This window comes from Rhinolophus hipposideros (genome assembly GCF_964194185.1).
Source record: "Rhinolophus hipposideros genome assembly, chromosome: 18".
Classification (NCBI taxonomy): Eukaryota; Metazoa; Chordata; class Mammalia; order Chiroptera; family Rhinolophidae; genus Rhinolophus; species Rhinolophus hipposideros.
Window position 1 is genome coordinate 33,036,362 of NC_138064.1, and position 18,220 is coordinate 33,054,581.

Genomic DNA, 18,220 nt, shown 5'->3' on the forward strand with positions numbered 1-18,220 from the left:
CCAAGGAGCATTTGGGGTTTATTTCTGGGGTGGGGGACAGAACTTAACAAAAATACTAGTTAAGCACTATGCTGGGTGCTAAGGATTCATAAATGAATAAGAGCTGTCTCTGTTTTCAAGAAGCCCAGAGGGAAAATAAACACGAAGTTAGAGTAATTGAGGTTAATGAGATAAGTGCTGCAATAGACATAAATACGATTTAGAGATAGCACAGAGAAAGTTATGGTATAGTAATTACCTGGGGGGAAGCTCTTGCCGTTTTTCTGAAGCATGGAGATCCCTGAAGAGGGCTCAGGTTTCCAGCAGGCACTCACTTTCTTTGCCTATAGAGGTACTTCTGGAAGAGTTGGGAGCTTTAATACAGAAAGTGTTTCCAAACCTGGATTCCAAAATAACTACCAATCCTTTTTTTGTCTTTAATTACACTAAAGGAATATTCTTCCTTCCCCTCTTATCATTGTACTTCTTCAGTGAGAATTTATTGTTAAAAATGATTAATGCAAGGAATTTTGCCTGATTGAATGCAGATTTAGTTATACACTTTTTATTTTATATAGCGGTAGGGTCGGACTAGAGCCTTGCAGTAAATGACATGAAATGAAATGAAATGGGGGTTAACCTATAACTTAGTAAATTAAGCAGAAGTGTTCAAAATGCCTGCTGCCGTGGCAGTGAAGAGGGCAAGCAAACTGAAAACCTGTGGCCCAGACACCACAGTAGAGGCGAGAGCTCCGGGCCATTGGTTCACTTCCTCTGTGCTTCAGCTGTGAAAATGCGGCCTCAGGTACTGTATTTCCCTGAAAATAAGACCTAGTCAGACAATCAGCTCTAATGCGTCTTTTGGAGCAAAAATTAATATAGGACGGGGTCTTATATCATATTACATTATAGTAAATTAAGACCAGGTCTTACATTAATTTTTGCTCAAAATAAAACACATTAGAGCTGATGGTCCAGCTAAGTCTTATTTTGGGGGAAACACGGTATTATCTGTTGGCATAGGCTTTTCATTATAACTATGCCAGCCCATGATTCAGTGTCACTTGGAAACCACCTGTGGTTTGCTTTTTAAAATAATATGAATCCATAGATTCAATAAAATCATTTCAGACATTTGTAAGAGGAAATACTACATAGAAAAACACATTTTTAAAGATACTCAGGTGCTGTGTTTTGATTTTTTGGTAGAACTTTCACATGCTACTTAATGACTTCATGATGATTTATAACTGTTTAGCAGATATGTGCATTACCTCAACTTTCACAGAAAATTTTTTTAAATTTCAAAATAATGCCATAGTTTAGCATGATAGGAAAACAGCTTTTGTTTTTCAGGAAATTTCACAACATGCTCTAGTTAGGAAAGCGTACTGTTTCTCAGAAAAGTCACCAAAAGGATGTTTTCCTTCATGTGATTATTAGTAACAAAGAATAATTCATGAAATATGCTGACAATTACTGATAATTGCTAAGAAGCTGTTCTGAAAGTCATAAGCCTGTGTTCTTGCAGAACATATAACAGGTGTTCCCACTCCCGGTGTGTCCTTTGTATACACATTCATTCTGTATTCAAATCACAGAAGCAAGAGGCAGGATAGGGTCTGTTACCTCACTGCTAATTTCCCTAGCAAATAAACCAGCAGCTGCTGGTCCATGAACCAAGTTGTCACTACAAACAGGGCACTGTATGCATGGGACAGGATGCTTTCATGGAGCCCGTCAGAAGCACCGTTGGGGTCTTTCAGTGCAAAATATACCTCCTTCTCTTAGGTAAGGCATGCATAAATCGTGTTTTAGCTGTTGTTGTTGTGTTTTTTTTAATTGCAGGCGTAAGGTAAATATTTGCTTTATTCTGTAGATTCACTCAGATAATTGAAGAACAGCTCAGAACCTTTTAAACAGTAACACACTTTGTCCCAGCAAAGAAACAGGAACATTAGGAGAAATAAGGTTCAATAAATAGATGGTTACTGTTTTCTTAGAACAACAGTCATTGTCAACAGGACTCCTTAAGAAGGTTAAAACATTCTAAGAACCTAATGAGTTTATTCTTTTTACAGACTTTACATATAGGTTCAGTAGTCTTTAGTATATTTCATTTTGGCAAATATTCTTATAGGCCATGAATTTGTGACTGCTTATAGTGAAAATCAAAACAACTTATGAAAATGTTTTTCTGCTGTTTTTATTAAAGATATTGTAGCAAACTGTTAGCTCTACTTCATTTTAAATTACCTATCTTATCAAATATGGAAAAAGGTAAGGTTCCAAACTGACAAAAAATATCTTATACACAATAGTAAGAAATGTGCTTTAAAAAGTATTATTTCTCCAAAATGACTTTAGCCTTTCTTTTTGCCCAGTGGCTATTAAAATGTTTTTCTGTACTTGAATATTTTTTCCTCATTCTCTCTATCCTTAGAGTTTAAAGGAGTCTTTCTCCAACATTAGCACTGTTTCTATGCCATCATTATTTTCACCAGATCTTCTCTTTTTCATTCTTTCTGTTTATCAGTTTTTAAAGTCAAGTTAGTCTCTTGTTTCTATTCAACAGATAAGAATTCAAAAATGATTTTATTTCTTAAATTTTAAGAACTTAGCTAAATAAGCAATTTAAGTTTTAGCCTTCTTCATTAGTTTAGACCCTTGCTTTCACTGGTGTATTTCATTATAGTTTTCATTCTAACTGGGATTGTTATTTATACCTAATGTACATATCCCACATATTTGAAATGTACAGTTTATAGAGTTTTTTAAAAAGTGTTTCAGTATTCCATAGTCGTAAAATTGCCCCAGTACTTTATGTTGTCAAATTCAAACCTACATAGATTTTTAGTTGGTTTTTTTTTTTAATTTTTAGAAAAATCAATTATCATAACTGGCTTTTTATCTTTGTGCATTTTTCTGTGACTTGAAACTATCATTTGTCAGTGCACTACTTATTTTTAATTTTATAACAACAAAACTGCTGTTGTTTTATAAGTAATGCTTTTGTAATTGGCTTTAAGAAAACCTTAGAGACAATTCACTTGATGAATTCAACTAAATTAAAATATACTTTAGAGAACTAACATGTTCATAAGTAGTTAAAGCAGTTATTATCCTTTAAGACTTTCTTTCTTACACAAATTTACTTTTTTCCATTGGTAGTGTGTTGTGAAGACCATAGGTAATGCGGAGATCTTTATAATTTTTTTGGAATATTGAATTATCTGTTTGTTTTCTCTTTAAAAAAAGAAAAAACCTTAAAAATTGGAAGCCCAATATGTAGTTTCTAAAGTCTATTCAAAGTAAAACTTCATAATTTCTATTTTCTATAAAGACGCAAGAGTTTATTTCCAGTCAACAATGGTTGTGTTATGGTTGTTAATATCATACATGATAATGGGGAAATAAATGCCAACTATTTTGAGCTACAGCTAGAGGTCACTTTGTGAAGTCTGATGTTTATATTCAACACAGTGAAACTCATCTAGGGAGTCATTTGTTGCTGGAATATACATAAATTTTACAATACGACTTTAGGTGTTCTTAACACTGGACATTCCTTTAAAATGCTGTTGTTTCATAGTTTAAGGGAGTCTCTACAGGGGAGATTATGGCTATGATTTTGATGTCAGATTATTAATGGTATTAGTGATGTTTCTCCAGATTAGTATAATGCCCTATATGCAGGATGTGTAAGAGTTTTTCTTTTTCATATTCAAAAAGTATTAGTTAATTTAATAATAACTTGTATTTAAGTCCAAATATTTGGAGTATCAAAAGGAAGTTAAAATATCATCAATCTAATATCATTCTATTGAAGTTTATTCACACAGAGGTTGACTTTCTAAAATCAATAGTTTGAGTTCTTTCGGTTTTCTCATTCAACTACAAAATAGCACTAGAAAAATTCTCAGAATGAAGCTAATTTTTTTAAGTTAATAAACTATTGTTTTGACAGCATGGAGTCATCACATCTGTAGTGGGAAACACAGCAATGGCAAGACAGTATGTGTTCCTAAAACGTAGAGGAAGCATCCAATTATCTGTCCAGTCCCCAGAGTTCACTACAAGTAAGGATTGCATCATATCAACAGGTTCATGTCTTTCCTGCAAAATGGCAAGATTTTAGGTGGCTTAGATAAGATACTGTGTAAAGAAAATTTTATTCCTTGATGACATTCTTATAACTTGCTACCTATAATTTATCTGATAAAAAATGGTGTAGGCAACCTAAGCACACAGCTGTTGTTAACAGCTGTGCCATCTCTCACGATCATATATATATTTGAAAAAAATTCAGATGACATGACTTTGTATCATTTAATGTGATAAGCATTGAATATATTCCCCGATATTAATGGCAATATATTATTTAAGGTGTGATGCAGTTTCTAAAATGGCCCGAAGAACTAGTTTACACTCTTTAAACAATATTGTAATTGCATATAAAATGTATTTTCTACTAAAGTAGTTTCATTTTTACCTGGCTGCAATATTCGTACTTAATATTTTATTAAATAGAATTTGTTTCCCGTAACTTCAGTGGTCGACTCTCTAATCAGTCTTTTCATACTTAAGATCCAGCATTCTGATTAAAGATCTGAAAGTCACCAACATTTCTATTCTAGTCATGCTAGCACTCCACAGTAATAAAGTGCTTTTTATTTCAGAATATTGCACCATTTCAGAATATTGCAATATCAGTTTATCTTTTTCAACCACAAGTACAAAAAAAAAGTAGATAAGAAATGGTTCTTATCCATTTCAAAAAAGGAAAAAAGTAAAGAAGGACGTTTGCAATGACATCCCCAAACAACAAGAACAGACTGGTCAGAATTGCGTTCAGGCCATCTAGCTCTACATCTCAGTCTAACAGTGGTTTCTAGGTTGGGCTGTGAAATGCATTAAATGGATGAATAAATCAATGACCAAACTGTTCACTATCAGAGGCAACTACTGAGTTTTATGTCAGCAACCATGCAGCTTTTTCCAGTGCATTTTCTCAAAGACAGTGATGTGGCTGCTCACCATCCCTTTTGATTCCTTGGTAGGAAACACAGACTTGCTGATTTATTAAAAGATATCCAGGGATTGACAACATAATAAGTGGACTAAAACCTGAGACTCGATACTTCAAAATTCTTTGGGCCCTCTCTGTTAAATATGGACCTTTCACCTTCAAATGTACGGTAGCTGCTACCCTGAGAAAAGCACCTCAGAATGTCAACAACATAAAGAGTAAGAGAGGCCTTAGACCTCATCTAATATTACCCCCCTGTTGCACAGGAGAAAACTGAGGTCTAGAGAATAAAGACTTACTAAGGTCACTTAACCAGTCCCCCTTCTGTCCCAAGCATGTGTCCTTTACTAACATCTCACATTTAATGAATTTTTAACTTTATCAAAGTATCAAACACAGTAATCTCGCTGCAAGTTTAGAAAATAAGCTCCTAAAATCCCTTATTTCAAGGCAATTAGCAAGTGATAGATTTAAGACTACACGGTGGAAGTAGGATAAGGGTGTCCAAGATCAGGAATGAATGATGAAACCCTCATAAATATTTTCATATGCACTGAAGTAAAAAAAGAAGACAGCAACACAAAAAATATCGTGGAAATTGCATTTTATATAAGTTACTAATAATGGGTACTAAATATCTAGTTTTTAATGTGTGGCTTACTAGGAACTTGTCAGGGCTTCCTATCACCAATTTCAATGAAAGGCATGTAAATGCATGTTGTTTTGCACAAATAACACATATACTGAGAGGAATCTTTTCCTGTACTGATCTCCCATCGAAATGCCCGGTGTCTTTATAAATCTATGACTTCGAGAACTTCATTTCGTTCTGTCAGCCTCTGCTTCCCATATCTCAGACATTACTAGTTTTAAGTCCTAGATTTACTCTCTCATCTTCCCTTCTCTCTCTTATGATTTCCTTGCAGAAACTACTACTCCTTTTCTGCAATCCACTTTACCTGCTCTTTAGAATTCCCAGCAACCAGTTCATTCTTTTTCTAATGATTCAAATTAGGAACAACTACAAATTTAACATTCCGCACTTGCCAGGAAAGAAAACAGAAGCAAATCCTCATACCTTTGTAACTCCTTTGTTATGGACCAAATCACTAAAATGAACATGCAGGTACAGCCCATTACCAGAGGGGGAAAAAAATCTTACAGGTCAATCACAAATACACACAGAGCCCAAGGAAACTGAAAGGCATATTTATTTTTCCCACAGAGTCACCTAACTTTCAGTCTATATAGTCAGTTTCAGTTAAGCATCTAGGAGCCCCTGCTCGCTCTCTGATCCTCCTCTCTGTGCTTTCTCCTCCTAAGTTATTCACTCTCACTTCCCTGCTAGCCCAACAGTCTCACTCCTCTAACAGTTAGTCAAAGACAAAAAACATGGAAATCTTTGGTTTGACCTGTCCACCTGGGAAGGGAGGAGAGAAATTTACTGTTGGTAGAACTTGATTCCTCATAGGAGCAGCCCTACACACATCTTGCAGTTTCTCCAAAGAAATCATCCTACAACAGGCCTTGCTACCTTTCCCTTCCTCATTTCAGTGGCTTTTCATAACAAGACTTTGATAGAGCTTAAAGATCCCCTTCCTAGTAGCGATGAAAAGGGGAAGCACTGAAAGAAACATTTTGTATATGAGAAAACTGAAATTGTGAAACCGAGGATCCTGATTTAATGTATGGTTTTCACTTAATATGTAGCCTCAACACTCTGTTCAGCTTCTTCCAAGCATGCCCTGTGAGCCTTAGCCCTTTCCCTCACTAGTCATTAACGCCCCAAGGCAACCAGAAACAATGGCCCTGCCATGACTAAGGGTCACAAGGTATGGGTTTCTGTTAAGCTAAAGATAATATCTTGATCTAAGTTACGTTTCAGCTCCTGAGCCCTAAGGTGGAACGAACCCCTGGCTACTTTTCCATAAAGCCAGACAGAGGGGCACCAGAGCAGACCTCAGAGCTGTCCTCAAGACCTGAAGAAATGATTTATTACCTTTACTTCGCCTCCAACCAATCCACTCCCAACATGACCTTGAGCCCCCTATCCCACGATGTCTTGTGATTTTTGCCCTACATAATCTGTAAACTACATGCCGTGGAAGAGTTCCGACCTTTGAGCCGTAGCTTCCTGTTCTCCTGGGTGGCACCATTCATAATAAACTAAGCCAGTCTTTCTCCACTGCAGTTCTCATTGTTGAGTACTTGGCTCTGCTAGCACCCAGTAGACAAACTCTTTCTGTGAGATAACAATTGCAAGATATTTCTGTTTGTGCCCAAATTTCCATCTCTTCTCACCCAGGATTTCACTCCATCTTCATCCATCTGTATTCTGCTTCATCAAGATTTGTCTTCCTAGTGAATCATTCCAGTAGCTACTAACATGCTGTTCAGCATCCATCCTAAGAAAAAAAGAAGAAAACAACGTTATTTTGCTCCCCTTCACAGCAAAATTCCCCAGAAGTGTTGTCTATACTCACTGTCTCCAACTTCCTTTCTTTTTTCCCTCACTGTTCAAAATCCTTCACATTTAAATTCCTTCCATTCCCTCCCCCGCTATTTCAATGTTTCTATGATGTGGGCACCATATTGCTACTTTTAAAATGAGGATTTTGAAGCAAAGAGATTTTAATTAGGATTTTAGAAATATGGTAGCCTAAACTAAGGAAGACTCTCTTCTCAACTGCAAATACATAGAAATGCTAGATAAAGTAAAACAATATATCCTGGCTCACGGTAAAGATGGGGAAATCTCAAAGTGCCAGCAACTAGAAAGAAACCTGCAGACATAACAGTGAGTACCTAGGCCCAAACAACCCAGGCCAGCAGGAGACCAGGAGCCAAGGATACACACTGTGCAGAGCTCCGCGGCCCAAGACCCTCCAGGACCCTCTCTCCCTCTTAAATCCACTTTAACCAGACTTTCGTGCCCAGTATACCCTTTTGGTGTTCCCCCTTGGATGTCCAATGGGCAGCTAAAAGGAACATGTCCAAAACGGATTCCTGATCTTCCCAGAAAACTTGTTCTGCCCACAGTCTTCCCCATGATGTAATTTACTAGTTGTCCATTGATAAAGGTCAACTTCATTCTTCCAGTTGATCAGGTCAACAACCTGAAATCATTCTTGACTCTGATTTCTTCTATCCCACCCTCCACGTGTCCTCAGATCCTCTTAGCACTACCAACCTTCTCTCACCTTCTCTTTCACTGTCATCCTGCTCTACAGCATGGTCATCTCTTGCCTACTTTATTGCAGTCACCTCCTGGGTGGTCTCCCACCCCGCCCTTGTCCCTATTTCAGTCTGTGCTCACAGCAGCTAGACTAGACCTAAAAAACAATAAATAAATAAGATCATTTATATTATTTATTTTGTCTGCTCACAAAACTCCAGTTACACCCCCATCTCACTCAAAGCAAAACTGCCGAAGTGTTTCCCGTGACCCTCCAGCCCTGCCTGATCTGGCCCCTGCCACCTTGCTGACCTCCTATCTTACCTGCTCCTCTTCGGGCACTCTGCACCATGGGCTCCTGCCTCTGGCTGTTTCTTAAACACTCCAATCAGATTCCTGCCTCTGCACAGGAATGCCTGATCATGACTGATAATGGTTTCATACCAACTTGCCTTGGGATATCTGCATTTGGCAAAGTGTTAGTTCAAAGGAAAAACTTCCAATAATGGAATATCAAGCCATTTCAAAAGACTTTGGAGAAAGTCTTAAAAGGAAGTAGCCCCTCAATGTTTCTCAAAGTCTAGTTTCATTAGGATATGCGATGACTCAGACATGAATACAATCACAATTTCAAAATATTTTAAATGTTTCATGGACTTTAGAACTAATACTCTTTCCCAGTTCTCCTTTTCCCATTATTCTTTAACAGTCATAGATAATAACTTCTGCTTTTCTTTTTCATCTTGCCTTTTAAGAAGTCATGCAGTCGACATAGACTTTGGGTGGGGAGTTTTTTAAATGCAGGTTTCAGAGACAAATATTTACTTCTTCAGGTGACCGGTACTAGAATGTTCAGTACCTAGAAGCGTTTCTTCTTTGAAAGGGATTATCGCCTGATCAGGTTCTCTCTGCACTGCCTCTTTAGGTTGTGAAATGTGGCTAAGGGTCTTGACTGCTTTCCTTTCCTTTGTGACAGGTGCTTGCTCAGGGCTGAAGGTGGCAGTGCCATCACACACCGTCCATGGCATCAGGGGTCAGGCCCTCTACCTCCCTGTGCACTACGGTTTCCACACTTCAGCATCAGACGTCCAGATCATATGGCTATTTGAGAGACCCCACACGATGCCTAAATATTTACTGGGCTCCGTGAACAAGTCTGTGGTTCCCGACTTGGAATACAGACACAAGTTCACCATGATGCCACCCAATGCATCTCTGCTCATCAACCCACTGCAGTTCACTGACGAAGGCAATTACATCGTGAAGGTCAACATTCATGGAAATAGAACTCTGTCAGCTCGTCAGAGGATACAAGTCACCGTTGATGGTGAGTCTACTATAAGTGACATGGGCAGCTGGGTAGCATGGCCGTTAGCAATGCCTCAGGAGATTAGACTGCTTGGGTTTTAGGTCCTGGCTCTGCAACTTTGGGCAAATTAATTAACCTTCAAAACTCCAGTGTCTCATCACGAATGACATTATCTACCTCAGGAGGCTTTCTGAGAATTAAATGAGACATGCACGTAAAGGATATGCACGATGCCCAGCTAAGGATAATCAAGCAATACGTAGAGCCTTTTGTTAGCCTGGAAACTATCAAGTATAAAGTTGCTGATATAATAAGATGGAGAAAATTTTATTTTCTCAGTAGCACAATGCATCCTGGGAAGAGCCCTCTTTTTGTCACAAAGATTTTTATTTTGGCACACTGGGGAAAGATGAGACTTGCTCAAGGACCATACTTAAGAAACAACAGAAGTTGCTAGTAATGTCCTCTGAGAGAGACTGGGGTCAGCTAACTTTCAGATACTTATTTCCCTTATTAAGGTATATAAGTGGCATACCTTAAATACACTATGTCCAAAGCCCCAAATCTCATTTTGCTCTCTAAACCTGTTTTTTAAACATTTCTCCATTTTAGTAAAGACCAACTCCATTCTGCCAATTGCTTATGCCAAGTCTGCCACCACCATGGACCCCCTCTTTCTTTCCCATCTCCCATCCAGTTCATGAGTTAATCCTGTCAGCTTCACCTTCAAAATATTCAAGAGTTCAGTCACTTCTCAGCAGCCCCACGACGGCCCCACTCCCTCCCACCATCAGCTCTGGCTTGGACTGTCTGCATAGCCTGCCTCCTCGCATCCGGGCTTCCACTCCTGCCCCCTGTAGCTTAGAATCCTCTCACAGCCTTCTTTTCATTCAGAATAAAAATCAAAGTACTAACAATGGCCTACAAGGTGATCTCCTCACCTACCCAACACCTATGTGATCCCACTTCCTACCTCTTTTCCCCTCACTCACTCTGTTCTGGCCACACTGGTCTCCTTGCTCTTCCTAGATCAGGCCAAAGACATTCACACCTCAGGCTTTGCTTGTTCCCTCTACCTAGATTGATTTTCTCCTAGATAATAGCATGGTCCCCTCCTGTTTCCTTTAGGTGTCAGCCCAAATGTCACTTCATCTGTGAAGCCTTTCCTGACCACCTTATATAAAGTATAAGCTCACTCCCCCTAATGCATTTTCTCTAACTTTTTTATTCTCTTCTTTAATTGCCTGAACTGTTTACATTTACAAAGTGTAAAACTATCAAATCATTTCCTCAGGATTTATTATTTGAGAGACCTCATAGACTTTCGTTGTAACTCGGTAGTGGCAAAATCATTTGTGTCTCTCTTGATATTGCAGACCCTGTCACAAAACCGGTGGTGCAGACTCAGCCTTCCTCTGGGGCTGTGGAGTATGTGGGGAACATGACCCTGACATGCCTCGTGGAAGGGGGCACCCGGCTGGTTTACCAGTGGCTGAAAAATGGGAGACCTGTCCATACCAGCCCCACCAACTCCTTTTCTTCCCAAAACAACACTCTTCATATTGCTCCAGTGACCAAAGAAGACATTGGGAATTACAGTTGCCTCGTGAAGAACCCTGTCAGTGAGATGGAAAGTGACATCGTTATGCCCACCATATATTGTAAGTTTTAAAAATATCATGAGTCTGCTTCTGGGAAGTTCTCACAAAGACTGTAAGCACCAGATGTCATCTGGTTTTCTCTATTATTGTAGGCAGTCGTAATCACACTTCCGGGGCACTGTCTTATCATGAAGTATATTAACTTACTCAACCCTATTTCTTGACGATCAAGTTGAGATACTGGCCAAGGGATTTTCAGGATATATTTTGTGGCTTAGTCAATTGTGTGACTTTACTTCTAGTGGCAAATAGAAACCTCAATTTCAAGAACCTGGAACCCTGTGGAAGGCACTAATGTACTCATCCCCAGGGGGAAAAGTTGGTAAACTAGGAGAGGGATGTGCTCTGTCGCTGATCATAGGGAAGAAGAATATTCCCAGGTTATGGGGAATGTGTGGGTAGTGTGTTCCAAAGCACGGCTGTTTTCTCTGCCCACTTTCGGCTTTTCAGAGTCAGGGTGTAGGGAGGATCATAGAGAAAACTTAATTATTCCACAGTTAAGTATTCAGTTTCCCAGGGAACAGTGATTATTTCAGATTTCGATTTTCTTTCAGATTTTCGATTATGTCCTTTTTTCTGTTGTTGTTACTTAACCTCACGTACAGAGTTAAGTTCATCTAACTCTTCAGTTCATGTCATAACATCATCACCAACCCAAACAAGATCCCTTTACTTATTGTATTTTTAACCCAGTCCTCTCTACTCCATAGCACCACCTCTAACATGTTTAATTTTGCATTCTAATTTCAGCTTTGCAGGTTCCCAACCTTCACACTAGTGATATTTTGGGCTGAACATCTCTTTGTTATGGGGGCTACCCTATGCATTATAGGATGTTTAACAGCATCCCTTGTAGCGGGCTTCTAACCACTACATACCACTAATATACCACTACATGCCTCTGGCTGTGACAACTGAAAAAGTCTCTGGACATTGCTGTATGTTTCCTGGGGTACGAGGAAGGGGAGAGGGGGCAAAATCTCCCCTGGTTGAGAACCAGCGGCCTATCCCACTGGAGAAGTCTTCCTATCAGTCACCATGTAGCTTAGAGCATAGCTACAACAGCAGCATAACAAGCAAAGTGAGCCACGGCAGAGGAAAACTTCTCACCCCGTGGTGTGAGGGGGGCAGGTTTCAGCTGGTTGAACCACAAGGGTAGAATTAAGCCTGGTAAATTCAGAATTCAGTGTCTTAAAGATGAACCAGTTCCTTTACTCGGAAACAAACAAACAAAAAAGTTATTAAAGAGTGGCAAACAAGAAGGAAATTACAGTTTTCACCAAGAAATACCCAAACACCACACACTGCAAGCAAATTATAAGATTTGTTACAGATACTAGTTATATTGTGTTAAAAATGGTATTATTTTTATAGCTGATCTTTTAGTTGTATTTTACAGTAGTTTTACATAAACTTTATTTAGACAACATTGTGAAATATTCTGTCTGCTCTAAAGCCTAGGCTGAGAAATAGATTCACAGAGAAAATATGGAGTGACGATCTGCATGAATAGCATTGAATTGGAGTGAAAAATTCAGATTTGGTACAGTCTATTTATTATGTGGTCACATTCTTGACTGAATAAGGTTATTCTGACATGAATTAAAACTTCCATTCAACTCCAAGTAGCACAGACCTAACCATTCAAGTTACTTAAACACAGTGCAAGAAAATGTGATCAAAGCGAATCAAATCTAGTGCTATGTAGACCAGCCTTCTTGTTTTGTCTACATGGTTTACATTCACATAAAAAGGTACAAAATGCAAAACAAGATATTAAACCAACCAAATATTACCTACTGAATATTCATCCTGAGGATTCAATGTGGTGAGACAACAGAAAGTGAGACTGTGTTGGAGCATTCCTTATTTATTGAAGAAAACCTGATCGATGTTTTTTGGGGACCATATGCTCTAGTTAATTCCATGTCATCTGAAGAATTCAATGGATAGCACAGTGGTTATGAGCCTGAGCTGTAAATTCAAACTGCCTGGGTTAAGGCCCTGGTTCTGCCATGACTAGTGTGTGCAAGTGACTCCTCCTTTATGGGGAGGATTAAGTGAAATCTTACATATAAAGAAGTCAATGAGTGGCACGTAGGAAGAACTCAATACTGTTAGCTCTTTTTTTCCCCTTTGAGCCAAAATTATGCTGACATAATTGGCAACATGGCAGCAAGAAGTTATGGAAAGTCTGGATAATTTAGAAGACACCTACAAAGAGAATATTGAAGGAATACTTTGAGAAGAACTTTTTCCTTCCCCAAGCATTACCATTCTTAAATTTAATATACTTTATTTTTCTACATGAAAATATTTTCTTTACATCATTCCTTTCTTATAATATCTATTTATCTCTCCATCTGTCTACCTATCTTTAAAGTCTAGTCATAGATTTAAGTGAAAAATTCCTGGGGTGGAGAAGTATATAAACAATTACAGGCACATGAAAATATCATTTGCATCTTTAATTGCACTATTGTTTTGCTGCAGTTTATTTTAATCTAACAAAGTGAGAATAAGATATTTCTTTCAATGTGTGCAAGTTTATGCCCCAATATCATTATCACAGAATATGTGAATACACAGTATGGAAAGTATAAAAATGGGGAGAAAACCCATACTCACACCTGTAAATGTTAAAAATTATGCTTTAAACTCTATATCTGTTTTCCTTTCCTGTGTTATTTGAAAGAATTAAAATATCCCAATTTGAATAAATTCAGATTTCACAAACATATCTTCTATTTACAGACTGAACTTCCTTCTTTACATTCTTTTAGACATAGTCTGGAAATTTCACAGAGAAACGTCTGTTATGAGTATGAACTAATGAAAGATAGTAGAAAGAAGAACATTGAGAAAATTTACAAATGTGGGTTCTATTTTCACATTGTAAAGATGAATAACTGCATGATTTAAGAAAGGCTTCTACTCTTACTAAGTAATAATTGTGAAAGTAGTATTATTTATTTTCTTAGTTTTACATTCAAATGCAAAAACCTTCACTTGTTCAACATCTCATCTTTGATATTCATTCATTCACTCATTCATTCATTTATCCACTCATTCACTTATAGTTTGATTTGATTCAAAAGTCAAACATCATGGTCTTGTTTGTGCCAAGTAATTATTACCTATAGAAACATGTATAGAACATATGTAACATATAGAAACACAACCCAGTCTTGTTAATTTATTGATTTTTTTTCACTATCATTATTTTAGCTTTATTTTATTGTTTTTGTTTTGTTTTGTTTTTTTGGTTTGGGGTTAAAAGAATCAAATAAAATATATAATCTGAAGATTTGTCAGTTATCCTTTTTGTCAATGTGGCATCAACATGTTTGCAATCGTTATCATTCCATGCAATCTGGGAATATGTGCCTTAGTTGATAGAGTTCCCACTTCTCTTTCTTCACCTAGTTACACACTCTTCTCCCTTCACATCTTCTCCAGTAAGGCTCACCTGCCACCTCTTCTGTGTCACTAGGATGTCTGCTGTGATCCTGCAGCACCTATGCCATCTCTCCCCTCATACTCACTGTCTCATTATTTTCCTTGAGTCTCTTATACTCATAAATGCCTCAACCTCAAATAGGAGCTCTGCATTATTCTTCTTCCTAGAGCAATACTTGACACAGATTAAGAACTCAGTAGAAGTTTCTGGAACTTGAATAAAGTGAAACAGATTATCTTTCTTCATATTCCTTTCAGATTCCAGTGTTACTTAATGATGATGTACAGGGGCTAAATTACCCTCTATAAGACAGTAGCTTCTTAAAGTGCTTTGGCCCTTCATTATTGGGGGTTTTTTCATCTGACCATAGCAAAATTCCTCAATAATCTAGTGAATGTCATATTCCAATATTTCTCCATACAGGTCCGCATCATAATTTAGAAGTTCAGCATGAATTCTGTTTTCTTAAGGCACTGTTTCTACGACAGTTTCCTTCATGAAAACAGGAATTATTTTTTACTTGGGCAGAAAAATATAACAAAATATATCAAGATTGACCATATATTTATGAAGTTATGATGTCATAATCCAGTACTGGTCTTAAAATGTCAAGCCATTAGTTCAGAAAAATATCTACAGGCAGTTCATTAAATGTATATGCCTTCCAGCTCCAGTTGTAAATAATAACCCAGTAACCACTGAACTTTGTGTGTAACTAACATATGGCACTGCTGCAGGGAAGTACTCTAAGTGATAAAAATTAAAGAAAAAAAAGGTCATTCACAGTAAATACTTACCATCTGCTCCCAAGCAGGGTGGTAAGCAGCATCAGGATGGAAATTTAGGTACTGTTCCCGCCCAGCCATAAATTGTTAAAGAGAACAGATGATACGTTATTTTACAAGTCATTTAGTAAACAGCCATTCCTGAGGCAAAGTGTTCATTTCTATTAGGAGTTCTCTGCCAAAGGCAAGAAACAGAACCACAATCCAGAGTCAAAAGAGAATTATCTCTCTGCTTTCATCTTCAATATCAGAGGCCACACTGGTTGAATCACTCCAAATGTCTTCAATTGGATTGCTCATTCCCATGAATAATGTACTGAGCTATTCCTCAAAGTAAAGGGATGGTCAGCCTGAAGTGCAAATGAAAAAGGAAATAACGTCATAGTGTGGTAAGAAGAAAACAGATTGCAAGCAGTGTGTAGAGTGTGCAAGATAGAAAGACAGATAGATCTGTGTGTGTGCAGGAGGGAGGAAGGGAGGGAAGATAGAAGAAAGACTTGAAGGGCATACAGTGAAATGTGGATATTTGTTCTCTGAGTAGTGGTAAATTACAAATGAGTTTTCTTTTCATCTTTGTTCTCTGAATTTTAAGGTTTTCTGCAATGAACATGTATTTCTTATATAATCAAATAAAATGTTACATTTTAAGAAATCATATCAGAAGCAAGCAGGTTAAATGCTTCAAGATGTTAGGTTCCAAGAACTGTGAGAGATGCTTTTGGGAGGCTGGGGGAGTTTGGGGGAGCTGACTCTTCAGAGCCAGATACAATACATAATTCAGACAGAAGACAAATGATGATGCCCATCATGAAACCCAACAAATGGGGAAGTAGCAAAAGAAACATGTGTAGGGAAGATAAGCTAAGATAATCAGATTCCTTTCTTTAGAAGCATGCTTTATTTTAAACTAGAGTGATGTTATTAAATTAGATCATCAAACTTATTCACCAGCCTTCTCTAAGTGACTGTGGGCTTTCTCTACAAATCGAACCCACTCTCCAAATGGAAGAATTCCTGTTTTTGAGAAAACTCCATGACACTGCAAGGTCCTAGGGCAATTCCAAATGAGGAGTATCAAAAAAAAAAAAAAGCTTTGAGTAATGTCAGCACACTTTGAATGAAATATCATTATTATATGTTAAATTATCAGACAATTTGTTTTTATAGTCACATTCTATAAACCCTGAAAAGCAGTAAAAAGGCAGAAACTGGATGGCTGTATTTTTCTGACCATACTTCTCTTCTTTATCAAGGTCGCCTTGTTCTGCTCTCAGACTTTAGGTTTGGTGCACAGACTCGGGTCTCGTTGTCCAAAACTCAGTTGATCCCCCAGGTTGGTTTTCTACTATGTGACTCATTACCACCAGTGCGCACTGGTTGGTGGCCTTTGCTTCCCTAATGTTCTGTCCGTGCTGACAACTTGAAGAGACCTTGCTGCCTTGGGCCTGAGATACCTGCCACAGGACCATGTCCATGACGCATCAGATTCCCTCACCATGCCTCGAACTGTGCCATGTGTGCAGTGACAGTTCAACACTGATTTTAGTTAAGTGAGTGAAAACAGCTTTTCATTCCTGTTATACAACTTGCTATTTGGTGGGATTCAGAATAAGAGGGTTCCATTTTACAGCACACAGTTCTAAAACAGCGGTTTTCCTGAGGCCAAATCACAGCCTGAAGCGAGAGAACAGGATGACAGGGTTCCAGCGCAGTCACCGGAAAAGGCATTCATTCCTCTTCACTTTAATACTCCACCTTCCCTTCTTGGTTACTTCAAACTTCTATGTTTACTTTATGAAAGTAGGTTCATCTCAGGAATATGCATTAGTATAAATCTATAGGTTTCGTATAGGGAGCAAATATGTGTAAAGTGTGTATTCCCTAGCTAAATCTAATTTATTGTTTTGCATCTTCAGCTTCTGTTATATCTTAGGAAATATGTTTCCTCAGTGCTAGGATTGGTCAGAAAATGCTGATATCACAGAAAGCTACTCTGGGAATCTGCAAGTTTGAGACTAGCTTGCCAGTATCCAAAATAGCTTTAGTGAGGTATGAATCATGATTCATAGGTTTCAAAGGTAAAAAGAACTTTGACAATTAGTCATCTAGTCAACCTTTTCTAGTAAAGATGATGAAAATGAGACCCAAAAAGTTTAAATGACTTCTGAAGAACACTTAACTAATCACTGACAAAATAAGGATAACCTAGTTAGTCTAGTCACTACATTATTCTACACAATGAGAAATGAAATAGTACTTTTTTTAAAAATCAGAACCATTGGGATTAGGGTACTGAGCAAACCATACATAGCTGTATGAGTCTCACAGACCCTGTAAGAAACAATGTTACTTTCTTGTATTTGTATACTTATCAATAAAAATCTCCAGTCGGCTTTATTCTGGGCTCCAGTCTTTCAGAACTGTGAGACCCCTGGCCTTCTGAGATTTAACTACATTAAGTCTCTGTTTATTTCTCTCTTAAAAACTTAACCCAAAGCCGCCCCTTCTCGCACCCTCACGGCCCATGTTGCGCTGGACGCGACACATGGCTTTATCTAGCTTATAAATTTCTTGAGACTAGGAATTGCATCTTACATTTTTTATCTCTCATATACTAAATATATTATCTAACACTTAGTACCTCTCAAACAAGTATTTATTGATTACTTGATTAACTAAGTACAAATTCATATATAATTAGACAATAATTTATTGTAGAACTAATAACATAATTAGACAACAAGAAACTATTGTGATATAGAAAGTTAAATCACACTTTTAGGTAATATAAATGATTAAATGCCTATATTTTAGAGTCCCAG

The 18,220-nt window shown here is 37.7% G+C and overlaps 1 protein-coding gene across 3 annotated transcripts in view; it reads left to right on the forward strand.

Annotated features, from left to right (window-relative positions):
• Positions 1 to 1,576: 1,576 nt before the first annotated feature.
• Positions 1,577 to 18,220, forward strand: part of HEPACAM2 (HEPACAM family member 2) — a gene marked incomplete at its 3' end in the record, with an annotated part of 39,935 nt that continues 23,291 nt past the window's right edge. For all 3 annotated transcript variants that reach the window (XM_081079869.1, XM_081079870.1, XM_081079871.1), the window contains exons 1-3: positions 1,577 to 1,770; positions 9,160 to 9,510; positions 10,869 to 11,153. In XM_081079869.1, the coding sequence (XP_080935995.1) occupies positions 1,692 to 1,770; positions 9,160 to 9,510; positions 10,869 to 11,153 (715 nt within the window). In that variant the 5' untranslated portion in view covers positions 1,577 to 1,691. The remainder of the gene's footprint in view (positions 1,771 to 9,159; positions 9,511 to 10,868; positions 11,154 to 18,220) is intronic.